General features: G+C 38.7%; 2 protein-coding genes across 5 annotated transcripts in view; both read right to left on the bottom strand.

Annotated features, from left to right (window-relative positions):
* Window positions 1-2,280, bottom strand: part of CCDC138 (coiled-coil domain containing 138) — a 38,547-nt gene extending 36,267 nt beyond the window's left edge. For both annotated transcript variants that reach the window (XR_010071572.1, XM_063338557.1), the window contains exons 1-2: window positions 2,185-2,280; window positions 282-342 (exon numbers count right to left, since the gene is read on the bottom strand). Coding sequence is in view for 1 of the 2 variants with exons in the window: in XM_063338557.1 (XP_063194627.1) it covers window positions 282-342; window positions 2,185-2,274 (151 nt within the window). In the remaining variant the exon portion in view is untranslated. The remainder of the gene's footprint in view (window positions 1-281; window positions 343-2,184) is intronic.
* Window positions 2,281-3,351: 1,071 nt separating this feature from the next.
* Window positions 3,352-17,863, bottom strand: part of RGPD4 (RANBP2 like and GRIP domain containing 4) — a 33,250-nt gene continuing 18,738 nt past the window's right edge. Inside the window, exons 21-30 of one of the 3 annotated variants that reach the window (XM_063338586.1) lie at window positions 17,336-17,413; window positions 12,327-12,494; window positions 10,836-10,928; window positions 9,740-9,933; window positions 8,991-9,219; window positions 8,323-8,421; window positions 8,010-8,152; window positions 6,166-6,439; window positions 5,663-5,997; window positions 3,352-3,845 (exon numbers count right to left, since the gene is read on the bottom strand). In XM_063338586.1, the coding sequence (XP_063194656.1) occupies window positions 3,540-3,845; window positions 5,663-5,997; window positions 6,166-6,439; window positions 8,010-8,152; window positions 8,323-8,421; window positions 8,991-9,219; window positions 9,740-9,933; window positions 10,836-10,928; window positions 12,327-12,494; window positions 17,336-17,413 (1,919 nt within the window). In that variant the 3' untranslated portion in view covers window positions 3,352-3,539. Of the gene's footprint in view, window positions 3,846-5,662; window positions 5,998-6,165; window positions 6,440-8,009; window positions 8,153-8,322; window positions 8,422-8,990; window positions 9,220-9,739; window positions 9,937-10,835; window positions 10,929-12,326; window positions 12,495-17,335; window positions 17,414-17,863 lie in introns of all 3 variants that reach the window. The other 2 variants (XM_063338577.1, XM_063338595.1) reach the window with 2 other exon arrangements.

Below are 17,863 nucleotides of genomic sequence, written 5' to 3' on the forward strand. Positions count from 1 at the left end.
AAGCCAAATGTATGCATTATGAGGTGGGCTCCTACCAACTACTTCAAGCAGGACTTAAACACAAACAGGTTGGGACACATTGTTGTAAAGCATCCTTTGTGCTCTTTATGTGAATGTCAACATTCCCAGGATGGCTCCCAGGTATCACAAACCCCTGATCAAGAATGTCCACCTATTTAAAATGGGAAAATACAAAACTACTTAAAATAAATTCAGGAATGATACAGTTTTAGCATATATTTTCCCTGAAAAACACACCAAAGCACCATGTTTGGTATTACCTTTGTATATTGGGGAGCTTCTGCTGTTATATTCGGTATGTAATGCTCCTGAAAGGCAATCCTACAAGAAAGCGCAAAATCACTGTAATTTTCAGGGAAAGTGTATGTTACAGCTTACTTGTTTATAAATTACAATGGCTTGTGACAGAACTCTTACTACAAATTACTGACTTTGAAAAAAGTGTGCTTTTTCCAATACATAAATGTAAATGGCCCTCATATTAATATAAAGAGGCAAACATATTCCCCGCAGTCTAATAATGAAATATACATAGCGTTATATGTTAAAATATTTGAGAGACAAGACGACATTATGAAGACAGTGACATAAAATAAGGGCATAAAGGTAGGATTAGGTAATCACGGAAACAGCGCCATCTATCTTTACACCTAGGTTTTCTATGTCAATGTTTCCTGCTCTACTTTTTCCTACTAACTTGTAACTAACTACATGCTAAAAAACGAGTGACAGGAGTATTAGACTACAAGCAAAATCAATTAAGTGTACATTAGAAAATATCAGACTCAAAGCAGGTCTCATGATCTCAGTTGTGTTTCACTGCATCTCTCTGCTATGCTCTAAATGAAGTGATTAACTGCTGTATTTTCTTGTACTTAAATACTGCTTTTTAATGAAGTAACAAAAAGCACTAACAAATCTAACATTTCCTTCCTTGCAAGCATTACACTTTCAATTCTCGGTGATAGTTTTTTAAAGGTAACTTTGGAAAATTATTTTTCTTTACAGAACAGTTCAGAGCAGAATATTCCCTAAGAGGAACACAGCATCTAGAGCACCACAAAACGCTATCCAAGTGGCAAATCCCTCTGGAGGAACTAAAGGCAGATACATCCAGATTTTATCTGCTAAAGAACTCAAATCTTCACCTCAATTTTAGGACGGTTCCTAACCCCAAAATGGCAAGTCACACTTTGTTGGAAAAAAAGCCTGGTTTCTGTAGTCATTTGATGGTTCACAGGAACAACTTGATCTCCCAGTCCAACTATGTGTCTAGCCCAAATCCAGCTTTCAGTCTCTCTCAATCCTTGGCTGCTTACAGGAATTTTTACAACGTATTACTTCCCTTGCTGCATGAGTCTGAACACTTAAGATCTATTATGCCCTAGGCACACTATACAAGCATTTGACCCATAGAATACAGATGGAAGAAAATACATTCTCTAGTATAAAATAGCATTGCTTTACCTTAGCAAGGGAATCCCACCATACTTTACTGTCTAGTCACTGTAGCACTCTTATGAACTATGAGTTTGATTCTCCGCTGGTTGACTAGATATGGAACAATTTCCTGCTCCTTGAAAACAGAGCTAATCACTAGGCTTTGCAAAACACCACTAGCCCTCCTAACACATTCTAAATAAGGCTAGCAATTGCTGTAACAAAAGAAGATATAAAAGAAATGGGTTATCCTATTACAGATATTTTATATGTGCCTAGTATACTACTTCTAAGAGGATTCACATATTATCTTTCCCAGCTGGCAGGCACCAAAAGGTTTTTTGGGCAAAAACTAAGTGCCAAGCTGCTCTGGGAATGCATGAAATGTGGAATTGCAATTTCCAGGGAAATTTCAAGTTCAGACAAGGATGACACTTCAGCACCGCCACTGTAACGCATTCAGAGCAGGGGGGGCACGGGTAGGACTAGAAAAGAACACATTTTACACGTAAGCTCCTGAAACCTGTGTAAATCCCATTTTCGTCTCGCAGGCTGTACGGGTGTGTAATACTACGGTATTCACAAAGAACCCCAAGGGAGGGGACGGGGACACAGACACACCCCACCCACACCTCCGGGACCGGGCGAGGAGGAACGGCTTTCCCCCTTCTCACACACGGCCCACCTCCCTCGGACGCGCACCCCCCGGTCCTTCAGTCTCACCGCCGCCGCGCCTCGCCGCTGCAGACGCTGGGCGGAGCGGCTCAGGCCCAGGCCCAGGCCCAGGCCCGGGCGCCGTCCGCGCCCCGCCATGGCGCACGTCCGCGCCGCTCGCGCTCGAAGTAACCGCCACCAGCCGCCGGAGGGCGGGCGCAGGCGCGGCGGGCGGCGCGCGCGCACGCGCACGAGCCCCCAACCGGCCGTTGTGGCGTCCCTTTCCCCGGGCCGGCGGCGGGAAGCGGCGGCTGCTGACAGGGACAGCCCCCACGGGGCCAGCGGACGGGCGGAGGAGACTCCCCGCCCCAGCCGGCTTCGTGGGACAATCGCTGCTGCGGCCTCCCGCTGCTGCCTGAGGCGGCGGCCGAGGCCCCGGCCTCGCCCTGCCAGCCAAAGCGGTGGTGTTTTACAGGCTAACGCTTTGGGAGAAGTACTCCTACTAGCCTTTAAAATAAATTAAAAAAAAAAAATTCCCAAAGAACCTTTAAAGCTGTATATAAATTACGTATTTCCAATTTAGAGATCATCATACCCCATTGGTTACCTTGAAAAAAATCCTTGATAATGCCAGCTCCGAGCTGGAGAGGGGAATTTTAAATCCCACATTAGTTCATGGATATTCACTGCTGAGAGACAAAAGGATTTAAAAGAGAAAACGACGATGTCGTACATAAGCTGCAGTGAGGTCAGAGAAGTCTGCCATAGGAAACGAAGCAGTAGCAGTGGGCTATCCTACAGCATTTCAGCAGACATCCCAATGTCAAGTAGGTGGCTTTCACTGAACTAATTTAGACATATGTACCAAAAAAAAAAAGTTGGTACAGTTCTCTAGCAAAAAACTAAAATATTTAAGAACTATTCTTTAAGCTTTCAAATGCAGAAGTGCAGTTCCTAGACTTCAGACACCACAAACCAGCATCTACCTGGTAGCTGGCTCAGCTTGCTTTCTGCAAGAAGTTTGAAAGGCCTTCGGTTTACTGACCAGCGATTAGCACCTACAATTTGCACATTCAAAACAGAGTTATGAAAGCAAGGAAGCCAAATTATGCAAGTTTTTCTTTTTCAAACAAACCAGAGTGAAGACAAGACATTTATTTTAACAAGACTAAGATTTAATTTTTAAAATTTGACATTTAATACAAATATGTCAGGATAACACAAATACACCTGAAATATGCCAGTGTCTGAACTTTTATTTAACATGCAAAAATCAATTAGAACACATAAAAAATCCAACTATAAGCTGTAATTTTACATTTATACATCAGAAGTGTCCATTTTAAGAAGTCAAAATAATTAGTCAATAACATCTAAATACTGATTTATACTGCTAGAACATCTGTATACTCAAAGCAATAAGTCTATATTTGCCCACAGTCTGTAATGACAATTCTTCCATTTACTAGCCCTTTAGGAGAACCAAAGGATTCAATCTTTTTCACAACATCCATTCCATCTTTCACAAACCCAAATACCACATGCTTGAAGTCCAAGTGTTCTGCTTTTTTAAGTGTTATGAAGAACTGAGAATTATTCGTATCCCTGCCCTTATTTGCCATTGACAGCAATCCAGGACCAGTGTGCTTCACTTCAAAGTTCTCATCTTCAAATGCTGTTCCGTAAATTGACCGGCCGCCTGTTCCATCATGGTTAGTTATATCACCTCCCTTTAAAAAAAAAAAAAAAAGAAAAAAAAAAAAGAGGCATAGCATTAACTTACAAGTCCCCAAACATCAACCAACAGCAAAATTATATTCCCTTTCAACAGTGAAGACTCTGCTTTGGAAGAACTCATAATTTTCACAAGTAGTGTATTTGATTAGATATAAGGCATCCCAGCTTCAGCAGCTTTGTTTATGGCAATGGAAGCAGTAGCGGAAAGTATTTATTCCTCATTTATTCTGAGCACAGCATTTTATCTTCCTGCTCCACATGGCGGTCACTCCTCTGGGCCTGTCTTTCCCACTGCCTGCTTCCTGCATCACTTGGCCCTGACAGCAGAGACCTGCATTATCTCCTTGCAGGCCTGTCCTTGCTTAGTCTCTGCAGGCACAGACCTGATCATCTTAAAAAGGTTAAGGTACCAATGATCAGCAGTTTCTTGATTCTGTGTAGGCAGCAGTTTTTGCCATGTTACTGCTTGTTTAGGAGAGCAGCTACTGTTAGCAAGCAGCGTCTTTTGTCTTTCTGCAAGGCAGCGAGCTTCCGGCTCCTAACTATTTGGCTACACACATAAAAGTAACAGTATGGGTTATCATATCTTTGAAGGAAAGCCTTAATTCTCATTGCAAAGCTTCTCACTGAGTACCTGGAAAAAGTTCAGGCAAAGCAGAGCAAACTTAGAATACACTATTTTCATGTGATAAAAGCTCACTTTTTGTCAGGTTACGTACACATGGTGCGGTTAACTTGTTTTAAGAAAGTCTGCTCCTTATAGGACATGGAATACCCCGAAAAAAGTTTAAACAGTAAATAAGCAACACTGTGTTCCTTATCAGAAAGGCACAGTTTTAACAAAAGAGCCATAAAGGGTGTACTTCAGAGACAGGTGATACCTCATCAGGAGACTGGGTAATTTTTTATTCCAGTAGCAAGCCTGTTAGCTTGTTATAAGAAGTATTACTGTCTACTTCTGAGTTCGTAGAGCGCTGTGCCCTGTCTTCAGGGATGTTGTGACATGCAGGAACATTAGCATAGCGTGTAAGGAAGTTGGTTCATTCTGTCTGTTACAAGTCACTAAACCTCACTGAATTACTGATGAGAATTTTAGGAAAGGGAAGGTCTCTCTCAGCTATGATCAATCTCTTAAGCCTTTAGCATTTATGAAGAACTTGCTAGTGCTACCAAATGCACACAGAGGTTTAAAACCAACACTATCTACACAGGGGTTCAGATGCACTGCAGGCTGATATTCTTGGCGGACAATTTGAGTACTTTAAGGAACAGGCTTCTGCATGATAATGAGATCTAGAAGACTTCTTTTTAGATGGAAACTTGAGCATGTACAGTATTTGTAATGTCAGTTTTAAAGTGCACAATATCTGAAATACAAAGCGTACTTTAAAATGTAACAGAAGCCTGGAAAGTAAGTATTCTTAGGAGGTGAGGATACGTAAGTTCCTCCCTGTAGAGAGAGAATGAGAGAAGGCTGAATGGTAATTTTGGGAACCCCTACTTTCCTTGGTGTTCCTGTTCAGCATCAGGCTCCGTTTTTCCTTCCACACTAACATGGCAGCACTAGGTAACACTAGAGCATCAGGCAGCTGGCAGACACAGGTAAAAAGCATTTGGCTTCGGGCAGCACATGCTGCTTGCACCATTTCTCACCTTGTAGGGAGAAGACAGATGAGAGTATCTTGCACACTAGATTCATGCTGCCAGCAAGAATGTGCTATCCTGGTTAAGTGATTTTTTTTTTTTAAATGTCATTGTTAGCAAAGATGCATCTCATTCTCTTAATTAAGAGTCTTCCTGTTATGCTTACCTGACACACAAAGTCAGTCACTATTCGGTGAAACCTGGAGTTCTTGAATCCAAATCCTTTCTCTCCTGTGCACAGGGCCCTGAAATTTTCAGCAGTTCGAGGGACAATATTTGAGAACAGCTCCATGGTTATGTGTCCTAAAGGTTCATCATCAGCAGAAACTTCAAAATACACAACGGGGTTGGTGTCCTTTGACAGTCCTGCTGCCAGAGATAAGTGTCCCTTCTGTAGTTCTGACAAGCTTAGCTGGCATTCTTCAAACCTCCTCTTGAAAGAATTAGCCATTTCTTGGCTTTTAAATCTGACTGCAAGTTGTTCTACTTTTACTTCACCATCTGAAAATAAATCCGAGAACAGGTTTCTTTAGTTCCATTCAGTATAGTCAGAAACAAAATGTTTTTGCTTTTGTCTTATATAATCTCCACGAAAAACAAAGCCACAGAAACTACAGACCACCTAAAAAAAAAAAAAACCAAAACCCACCCAAAAACCCCCAAACTTACCAGCATAATCTGTGGCTGTCCAAATTAAAGCATTGTTTGACGTATCAGAGGGCACTAAGTTCATTTCTTTGGTGATGACGTGGTTTGCACAGACTTTAAGAACTTGGTCCCTTCTCATGAGGACTCTATAGTATTTCTTCTGTGTATGGAAGAGGATCTTTATCTCTCCAACACCACGCTCCTTCCACTGAGTAGCATCTCTGTCCCATCTGTAAAGTTTTGCCCTCTCTTTGAAGAGAATTTCTTCATCTTCTTCTCCAGATTTTACCTCCACCTAAAAAACAGCATAGTGATTTCCAAGATTTGATGCAATTTCCAAGAGCTGCGTCACCAATGATATTAATAGTATTTATGATGATTCTGACATATTAATGGAAAATTAGTCAATGTGTTCTCCTTTCTCAAACATCATATTCATCACACACCAAAATGATTAGAACATCTAGCATTTTTTGAATTTAACAGCCCAACAAATTGCAGTTTGAGATTAATTATAGCACTGCAATACTACTTTGCTGTGCTGCATTGGGTTTTGGTGGGTGTTTGTTGGTTTTTGCTTTGGGGGTGGTTTTTTTGTTTGTTGGAGGATTTTTTTTGTGGATTTTTCTTTCTTTAAGAAAACCACTACCAAGTGTTCTGGCAAGTTTCCCAGGAAAGTTTCAGGTTTGCTGAATGACGTGCACATTGAGAAGTGAAGACACAGTACTACTGTCATTCCAGGTATTACCTTTTGAACATTGTTAATGAACTTGATCTTCGCATTTGAACAGAATAAACACCAACCGAGCATAACAGACTGAAGCCTGACAGCCATATCTCCTCCTCACTTTATGTATGCATATTACTGGCCTCTAACCTCCTTTGGTTAAAAAAAAAAAAAAATCTTCCAAAGGTAAGGAACACTTGAGAGAACTGGAGAAATACATGACAAACAACTATTCGTGGAGGGCGAAATGCGACTGAAGAAGAGAAGCAGCAAGTAAGGGAAGAAAGAAAACCACAGAAGTCATAATATGACACAGATGAACAAAGGCCTGCAAATTTTGAAGAACGTGGTTGAAAGCGTGTTATGAACTACATCAGATTTGCTGTTCAAAAAAAGGACACTGCATACTGTTTATTTGTGCTCTATTTGTCTTGCTTAATAATTATACTAATCTATAATTGAATTTATGAGTATTATCTCTAGGCAAGCCAGATGATATAACATTGGAGAAGTTTGAAATGGTTACAAGGCACACTAAGGCTCAATACCAAATCAAGACATGAGCAACGTGTGAAGCCTCACTCAGTAAGTTATAAGGCTACCTTCAAAGTTGAAGGTTCTCCTGCTTCCTGAAAAACAATTTATTTTCCAACTAACATAGTTCCCTTTGCCTTCAGGTGAGGTTAATTGTACTACATCTTTATTGCTTAGTGATTCTAGAACTCTCTTTTACCCTAAGTTGGGATGGCTTTCACAGAACTGAATCTACAAGTCATGGATACAAAGCCACAGCTGAGTTGTATTAGCAGGTCACTCCACTTGGTTTTCAAGAGTGCTATAATGAATCAGTTTTAGCCTTTATGAATTATGCTTACAAATTTGCATACTGATTAACATTCAGACAAGGTATAACGAAGTAAACTTTGAAGATTTTAACTGATGCACCAGACACCTCCCCAGTGCTAAGCTGCACTAGGATTTAAAACAGCAGGTGTTTCTACATTGGCAGTGAGAGAAATACAGAACAAAGCACACAACACAGAAAGCAAAATTAGTTAAGCAAAGCATTTTTAAAAACTTGCTGTGTTAGCAGACATGCTTATCTTACTGTTGGTTTATATCCCAGAAGTCCCCTTACCTCTGGTAAGGACACGATTGGCTCAAAGTGGATATCATCACTATGTACCACCTCATCATCACTACCACCTTCATCTTCGTCTGCTTTACGGGCTGTCTGTCCAAACACAGCTGCTCCTGTATTTGCCCATTTGAAGTTTTTATCTATAATTAACAGAGTTACATTTTAAACTTTATGTAGTTTTTAGTTCCAGACAAAAACTTGCAAAAAACCAGTTGTTAACTGATTGATCAGTAGAAATTTGGTGCACAAAAGGTATATTGTATGAAGCAGAAGTCCACCTGAGTGTCTGTCTCAGACTAGTTTAACTCACCTTTTGAGCCAAAAGCAAAGTCTCCAGAGTTTTTAGAAGCCAAATCTGCAAATGACAAGCCTGCAGTATTGCCAAAACCAAATCCCATGATTCTGTTTTCTGTCAAATAAGAGGAGAAAATCCAAGGTTTTTCTCTGCCATTCTTAAAGAAAATGTGTTTAATGCTATGTAGTCACAAAAAAAAAAAGGGAAAGTCTCTACGGCATTTTTCCCTTCCAATAAATTTTAGAAGTTTGCATGCCACTTATCATAATGACAGTTATTTATTATGGTTTTAAAAAAGGGCTCAAGACTGTGTGTGATAGTTTCAGCATGTTGCTTTCCTGAAGATCCACAGAGCTCCAGTAAGTATATATGCAGTATTTAACAGTAAACTACTGAGACATTAGTTCAGTAGTTAGACATTAGTACGTTATAGAAATTATACAACAGACTAGCATTGCTCTGTAGTAGTGCCGTGCCATCTGAACACACCAGAATTTGATGCATATAATTATTTTAATCCCCAGGCACATTTTTACCAGACTGGTACTCATGCTTCTAATTTAGTATTGGTACCACTTCCCTGCAAGGCAGTAGCTATGTTAGATAAACTAATATAGAGAAAAGCACAGTTAAGTTCCTTCAAAAGAAAAAAAAAAAAAAAAAGGACATACCCCTGACCTTACCTTGTGTTGACTCCGAACAGTCCGAATCAGTTTTTTTAGTTGACAAGTCTACGGGTTTGTCATCAGCTCCTGATAAAGTCTGTGATACATGCACGGTTTCCGTAGTGGAATCTGGTTCTTCACTGCTGGTGGTTGACTGGACCGATACTGTCACCTCACTGGTTGTTGAAGTAGGTACTTCTTCCTTACTGGTACAGAGGAAGTCAGTTGAGCTTGTAACCTCATTGTCCTGAGATTAATAAAAAAGTAAGGTAATAAGCAAATAACCTAGAAGAGCCTACTATTCAAACTACCTCCTCAGGACACTAACAATAGTCATTTTATTAAAAAAAAAACACCAAGAAAAGTTGTTGTTATAAGATTTCTGAAGATTTCCATTACACTTAACACACATTGGACATTAACAGGACAAGAGACTGAAGTATCTTTGTAGTAGAATGCTTTTTAAAAAAATTACTATTACTTTCTGAAATCAATTCATCCTTATACACACGCATTAGGACCAATTTTACTAGCCAAAGCAGTTTATACTTTATGAAAACAGCGACACCTCCTTTCTGTTCCCAAGGAACTTAAGATCTAAGCTTCCATTTTAGCAAAGACTCCAGGCCCAGCAACAAGAGTCAAATAGTTTTTCACCACTAGATATTTTTGTTCTCACAAGGTGAAAACTATGTAACACCTCACATGTGTATGAAGTGATTGTACAAGTTTAATGACAAAAAGTTTAGTAAAGATTTAGTTCTTACTTTCGTTTCTTCAATTTTAACTTCTGTCTGAAAATCTTCTGGACTGTCATTCTCAGTATCACTGCTGACACCACAAACAGATGTGGAAGGAACCTGCAGAGTTTCTGCCTTAGTCTTCTCCTCAGGAGTTGGTTTCTTTTCCCAAGCAGTAACACATTCTCCTTCATTATTGAATTCACTTTTTCCTGTGGTACCTACTGCAAAGAATAAAAATTAGTGGAAAATAGCTGGGAAGGCAGCTAAATACTGCAGTATTTTTTGGCACCCACGTTATAAAATAACCTCAAGATAACCAGAGCAACTTGAAGTAGGACTTCATCAGTTTTTCTAATAGCATTACTGTTTAAAAAGTGGAAGCAAGAACTAACAACTGCACTTGGGGTAACTAGAACTGGAAATTCACCATACTTGGTTTTCTATTGGCATCAGAAATTTCCATGCAACGATGAAGAGTTCAATCTTGCAGCTGCCACTACTAGTAGCTTCCTTCAACATTTGCTCATATTTCAGATGGCTCAATATATATGACTCCTTTCTAGCACATATCTCAAAAAAATACCAAACTTTACTTCTACAAGTATCTACCCAGATTTTCATTTATGCAACACCAAAGTCTGAGGCACAGCCAAAGCAGACACAAACAGAAGCAGCAAATCCAATTTTCTATACCTGTATTTTTAGTATAAAGACTAAATATCTTTTTATTTAATTGAACAATATCAACTCATAAGCTTAATTTTACTATCTGCAGAAGTAGCAAGTATTCACAGATGTAGACAACTTTTGTCTTGTACAGTACTGTCCCAAGCTGAATTCTTCAGAAGAAGGAGCTCAAAGTAGGAAGACACTTTGATGTTCTTATTTAGAGGCCACATGAAATGTACATTTGTCATTCAGGTAACACTTTACTGCTAACTAACAGTTCAACATACTGAGCTTAAAGCTGTATTTTGAGATGCTCTTCTGCTTCCAGCAGCACCATTTCTGAAAACCATCTCAGGAAATATAAAAATAATCTCAATGCCCAAGTGTCCATCAGATTTAGAGCTTGTGTTTCAGTATATAAGAAATTTAAGTATTGTGTTTTAAGACATACCTTTTAGAGGATCTTGCAATTTCTTTTTCTCTTCTGAATCGCTGGGATACAGTCTTCCATTAAGTTTCTTAACAGCTGTTTCATAGTCTTCATCTTAAATACAGGAAACAAGCGTAAGTTCTCAGGCATCCTTTAAGCACAGAAAAGTCTGCTAAGCCCTTTTGACTCACAAGCCTACCAAGTATGCACAATATTTGCTTATGTTTTAAGAGTTCCACAGATCAACAAGTAAGCTTTTGCTTCCTATTTTGCATACATGTGCTTCCGTGTGCTATTGACACTTTTCTCAGCATAGATTGTTATGGATGTGTGGCACAAGTTTTGTTTTCAGAAAACACATTTCTTACTGAGTGATTTTATTAAAAATACTACTAAACAGAACTGGGAAGGAGGACTGAAAATCTTTTATATAAAAACTAGCAAGCTCAGATATTTGTGGGAGGGGGCTTGTCTTCTCCCAATGCTTCAGAACTTCCATTTAACATATCTGCTCCTTAATAAATTAGTAATTTAGTTGCATGTAATTAAGATTTGATATAAAACCTTTCCAGTCTTAGTGTTAGGAATTTGCTTTAGAAGAAAAATAAGCGTTAGTCTGGCACTTAGGGAATGTGAGCATGTTCCTTTTTGATAAAGGCTGCCTTGTATTTGTCTCTAAAATTAAGTTACAGAAGTAAGCCTCTTGCTCACATGAGACTAGGCTCAGACGTCTAATTATTTAGTCTTACCTAACCAACTACATTGGTAATACGAGTGTCAACACCCATAAGACACCAATACAAATTTCCTTTAGTCATTCCTGGGCCTCCATAGTACTATTCTGTTGTGAAGACCTAAGCGTACATCTTTGGCTGTAAGAAAGATGACAGGATTATTTCCCATCAGTCCAAACAAAAATATTTGAGCATCTAATGGTACTGATAGTTCACAGAATCACAGAATAGCTCAAGTTGGACCCATAACGGCCATCAAGTCCAACTCCCTGCTCCTCACAGGGCTACCTAAAACTAAACCATATGACGAAGTGTTGTCCAGACACTCCTTGAACTCTGATCAGCTTGGTGCCACAACCAGCCTGGGGAACGAGACCATCCTCTCCATGAAGAGCCTTTTCCCAGTGTCCAATCTGACCTCCCCCTGACAGCTTCATTCCATTTCCTCATGTCCTGTCGCTGGTCACCAGAGAGAGGAGCTCAGCACCTCCCCCTCTGCTGCCCCCCTTGAGGAAGTTGTAGACTGTGATAAGGTCACCCCTCAGCCTTCTCTTCGCCAAGCTCAAAAAACCTCAGCTGCTCCTCCTAACTCTAGCCCTTGAGGCTTTTCACCATCTCGGTCATCCTCCTCCGGACACACTCTAATAGTCTGATATCCCTCTTATATCAAGGCACCCAAAACTGTACACCATGCTTGAGGTGGGGCTGTACCAGTGTAGTGTATTACACCCTTTCCCCACAAAAAGGCAACACAAAGATCAACTTTGGCATTCCTTACCATCATCCTCGTCACTCACATATCCAGGCTTATTCTTGTAACAGAAGAATGTTGAAGGCAGCTTGAGAAAGCCAGCGAGAGCTCTCTGTTCAGGGGTAGGTGTTAACTCATAAACTATTATAACCTCATCAGATGGAAGATCATCTTCTGACGCTGTTGTCTTCTCAGCTTTTTACAGAAAAAACCCAAACCATTAGAACTTAATTATTTCAGAACAGGGAATAACATTAACCCCACATTGCTGTTATTACAGAACTGAGTTCTAAGGGAGTTAGAAATACATTTGGAGCCTACATATTTTCCTGTTGAGCAACAGGAAACAAAAATTAACGTTACAGAATGCTAGGACAGACCATCCTGTTAAAACTTAAGAAATTCTAACCTGCATACCCAACTACATCCTGTTCTGTTGCCTTTGGAATTTAACTATCAGAACAGAAACAAGCCTGCATCTTTATACTGTTACAAGGATTAAGTCCTCATGTCAAATAAAATATGACTACGAAGAAGAGGGATGTAGGTGTTATCTAGAGGTAGAGGGGCAAACTTCAGGCTGAAAAAAGTGAAGTTGTCTACAACATGTCCTACCACATTGCTTAAAAGTTCTTGTTGTGGTTTAACCTCAGCTGGCAACTAAGATCACATACCTGTTCACTCCCCGTCATGGGGCAGAGAAAAGAGGGAGAAAAAAGGAAAAAAAAAAACCCAAACCTCATGGGTTGAGATAAAGACAGTTTCATAGAACAGTAATGAAAGAGATAATAATAATAATAATAAATATAAAAAAGAAGTAACACAATGCAATTGCTCTCACTATTGCACGATAGCTGGTGGCCCAGCCCATCCCAAGCACAGATCATGGATCCCTGGCCAACCCCCATTTATACACTGAGCATGATGTCTATGATATGGAATATTCCTTTGGCCAGCTTGTCCTGTCTGTGCTTCCTCTCAGCTTCTACGGGAAGCTGAAAGAGTCCTTGACTTAATATAAGCATTACTTAGCAACAACTAAGCCAATCTGTGTTATCAGCATTATTCTCATACTAAATTCAGAACACAGCAGCTACTAGGAAGAAAATTAACTCTATCCCAACTGAAACCAGGACAGTGTTTTAGATTCTAGAAATTATTAAACAGCAACTGAATAGAACTTATTGCAGGTTACCTATATGAAATCTGAGCTTTTTATTAGCTAATCTCTTTTATCATAATAGCTGTTGCTGACACTTTTTTCCAAAAGTAAAGTAATTTTTAGTTCCACAAAAAATATTCTTTTAGCCTATTTAACTAGCATTTCCAGCAAGAATAAATACCACTATCAATCTCTCATTATATAGGTTTTTCTCCCGCCTCTTTCAAGTGGTCCATTCCACTTGTATTGAAAAAATAGTGCATAATCAAAGGTTAAAGCTGAAAGCACAGCCTACAGCAAACTGCAGAAAAAAAAAAAATAAGGCTATAAGAACAGCTTTGGAAACAAAGATTTGCATTTATTATGAGAAAATGGAAGGAAAGAGGGAGAATATACCAGCTTAAGCATCATGTATTGTTTGGTTGGGCTTTAGTTTGTTTGTGTTGGGGTTTAGTTTTGTTTTGAGAGGGGGAGGTTGGGGGTAAAGGTGAGAGAAACAAATTTATGAGCTATTTATAAAAGTTACTCCATAAGCACATCAATATCCATGCATCAGCTGTTTCTAAGATCAATTTCATTTCTTTCTAAAGTCAACCTATTTGCTAACATTCTTCAAGTTTGAGTTAAACTAGTCACCAGATTTTGAAGGATACTCTTAAAAGCTCAATGTTCTTTTCGTTAGAAAATATCTGTTAAGTTTGTGGCACAGAGTGGTCAGTGGCAACCTAAATCTTCATCTAGGAACCAGACTACTACTCAGTTCTTGAGGAACAGCGGTTTTCCTGCTCATGCAGTTTGATATCCGTCATTGCAAAAGGAGACAAGGACAGAAAAGAAGTGTGATGTTTATAGACATGCCCCTTGATCATCTGACACAACTGACACTAAAATAAATCTGCTTTTTAAAAGTAGTTTTCCCACTAGTCCCTTCCATTAGATTAAGAGCAATATAAAGAATAGTAGAATTAAGAGCAAAATCCAAAGCAATAGTTGACATTTAAGTCTTTTTTCAAAGTGTTCTCACCCTAACCCCTGCCCTAGTTGACCCTCCCTTCAATTACAAGTTAATAATTTCAGGCATTTAAATATCCAAGTATAGCTCAAACCCATTACCAGCACATAGTTATGTAAAGTAATCCTTTTTGCTCACTTTTTTTTTTTAGATCTCAATAGCTTTTCTGAGCCTGTAAAAAGTAAATGTAGGATAAAATTCTCAAACAGCAAATTTCATATCATGACAGCAGGCTATAGATGTTTTCATATATTTTCCCAGAACCATATGCAAAAAACTCACTAACCCTATCTAATTTAAGAATTAGGAGTACATCTTGTACCATGTTATGAAGATATGCAGGTATCCTGCACATTGGCATGTGTTTATTCACTCAGATTAGTTAAACAAGTGTCTCAGCTGGATTGAGTAAATTTGCACCAAGTTCACCACAGAGGTTTAAGCGTGGAATATTTCGTCTTACAACCATTAAAGGTTACAGCAAAAACCAGCTTTTCTTAGGATTAGAAAGTTTTCAAAAATATATCTTCAACAAAAAAATATTTCTTCCAAAGTCACTCAGGTACATAGTAAAAGCGTGAACTTCCTTTAATGAGAACAGTATAAAGCTAGCTAGAAGACGCTAGCAGCAGAGGATATAGTCCATCATATTTGACAGGCAGCATTCCTAAAGAATTATTATACAGCCTCCTTCAGTAGCCTTTATGCAAAGTAGCTGAATAAAAGCAATACATTAAAAAGCCACTTCAGATTAATCCATAGGTAAAAGTTCTCCATGAAGCTGATCTATCAAACACTGGACTAAGATTCTACTGTTCCAAACACCCACACAAAGCGACAAAAGGGTTCAACAACAAAGATTAAGGTTACAACATGTATTTGCCCTCAGAATATTAAGACTGAGCAAGATGTTCACTGGTTCAGTTAAGTCAATTTCATCTCACCCTCCCCACAAGAGAGTTAGTTTTTCGTATTCAAAAATGCTGCAGACAGCTTAAATATATCTTCACAGGCAGCCATGCATACATACAACATATTCTTAAAAGACTGTCGGTTTTGTAATAATAAAACTTTCTACTCAGAGGAAAAAATCCACACAAAACATTGTTAGTATATGGAAGGAAGAAAATAAAGAACAATACCATGCACAACAGTTCTTTCCACTGGTGTATTGTATTTTGCTTTTGTTTCAACTGACATAAAGACCAGGTAGGCCTAAATATCTAGCTAGTCACAATAGTGATATTTTTTTCTTGTGCATATACCAGTAAATGTCTTCTGAATATAAGAGAAAAGCACCAAAGTTTAAACCATAACACATGCAACTGATAGAGTAACATGCAATTGACACAACTTTGATTCAAACTTGTGAAGCCCTTATAAAAAGCTCACGACCTGACCTGAGAAAAACTTAAGTAACTTTTGCATGGAGCTGCAGAACTACTATGAGGTTAAATTTCTTTTGAATGTTTCACTAGCACAACTCAGAAGCCACCCCCCAAAAGATGTTCCCCATGAGAAAGCCTCAGATTATATTTGCATTGGGTAGGCTTGAAAGTCTAATTTAGAAAGGATTTCTCAAAGTAATTTGCTATCAAAGCTCAAAACAAAGCCACCAAAAAGCTACACTGAAGACAATTATCAACCATAAATAAATCACTAAGTATATAATCATATCCTAGGTACCAGAAAAGTAGACATGAAGAACAGTCTGAGGTACCAGAAAGGCATGTTTTGTTTGGTTTTGTTAAACTATACACACCCCTGCCCTCACACACCCCTAATATAAAAACAGGATCAATTTGAGGTAGCAAGAGTTCTTCATGTATGCATTGGCACAGAATGCCTAATCACTTGACATTATGGACATCAAATGATGAAAATAAAACAGAGTTGTTAATAAACTCCATGCACAGGGATGCCTAAAAACACAAAACAGTTGATCATACATACAGAACAAGAGTTCAGTGTTTAAACAAGAACAGCTTCTCTAGAAATACAATATTGTGAAAACGGTGTTTTGACATTTTAAACAATGTAAGACACTAACATTAGAAGACTAGTACAGACTAGAATAAAAATTTGCTTTTTTAATTTTAAAAAGCTGTTGAACTATGTAAGTTGAGTATGCTTACATCAAGCATACTTGCAAGAAGCACCATTCGTAGTATCTTATAATGACATATAATCAAACTATAAGCTGTAACAGTTTTGGTTCCTGGTTCTGAATGTAAACAAATTGGTTGCTCAATAAAAGTTTCCTGACCAGCAAAGGCTGACTTCATATTATACATGAAGTATATACGCCTAAGCAGTAGCTGAGGAGTTGGCTTCCTCATTTCTGTGTGCTCCTTGTTTTTAGAAGTGCAGTAGTTAACGTATTGATAATGGGGAAATTGAATTAAACGTTTCCAACAGAGAGGCTAAATACATTCAAGTGTTTTACTGGATAACCTGTCTTGACATCTTCAAGCATATTTCATTGAAGTGAAAGACCTCAGGCACTAAGAGATGTATTCTCTAAAAATAACAGGAGAATTCAATTTCTTTAGAGCTCCAGTGTGCATGTTCAGTAAAACTGTGATGGAGAAGCGCAAGGCAGATACCCTCAGAAAATAAGGCAAACGGAAGCCAAAAGCTTAAACAGGGTCATCCATTGTGCTAGCTCGTATGAACACACTAAGGGCTAGAGACATTCTCCAATATGACAAATACAGCAGTCAGACACATAATTTTAAGTACTCTTCTTCAGCATGCATGTTAATTATAAGCATTACTGAGCCAACTGCTTTGCCACAGTTGGGTTACTGTCCATGCCTGCTACAGTGTTTTTATCACACATTCAGTGCAGTATGTAAATACCTTTACTATCGGGTTGCATGGAAGATGTGCTTGTCCAAAAGGCCATTGGATTAGATTTAAAAAGGCTAAAATTAAATCCTAAAAAAATAAATTGTTCAGACATAAGTGTTTACCTGGAATTTTAAAAGGGTAAAACAGACTTATCTATGTTCTGGAAGCATTCCATAGTCATATTTCACAGTAGGAAATCTGTTAATTCTACACAAGCTTATCCAACCCATGTGAACGGACTACCACTATCATCTTCAGCCACGTCACTTTATTATACTTTAGTTAATAAACAGACAGTATGTCTTCATAATTCTGACACTAGTATGTAAATTAAAAACTATCATCTGATTAAACAGCTTTGCACTGATGGGAAGCAGCATATGAAGCCGTCAAAGAGAAGTGCTCTACCATTAAAATGCTTAAGAGACACCAGCACATTATAGTGGTCATGTGGCAGCGACAACTTCTGCAACCACATTTTTTTCAGACAGTGTCAGAAACTGTATGACTGAGGATGTAATCACACATCTCTCTTCA

This window comes from Chroicocephalus ridibundus, chromosome 1 (assembly GCF_963924245.1).
Source record: "Chroicocephalus ridibundus chromosome 1, bChrRid1.1, whole genome shotgun sequence".
NCBI classification, from domain to species: Eukaryota; Metazoa; Chordata; class Aves; order Charadriiformes; family Laridae; genus Chroicocephalus; species Chroicocephalus ridibundus.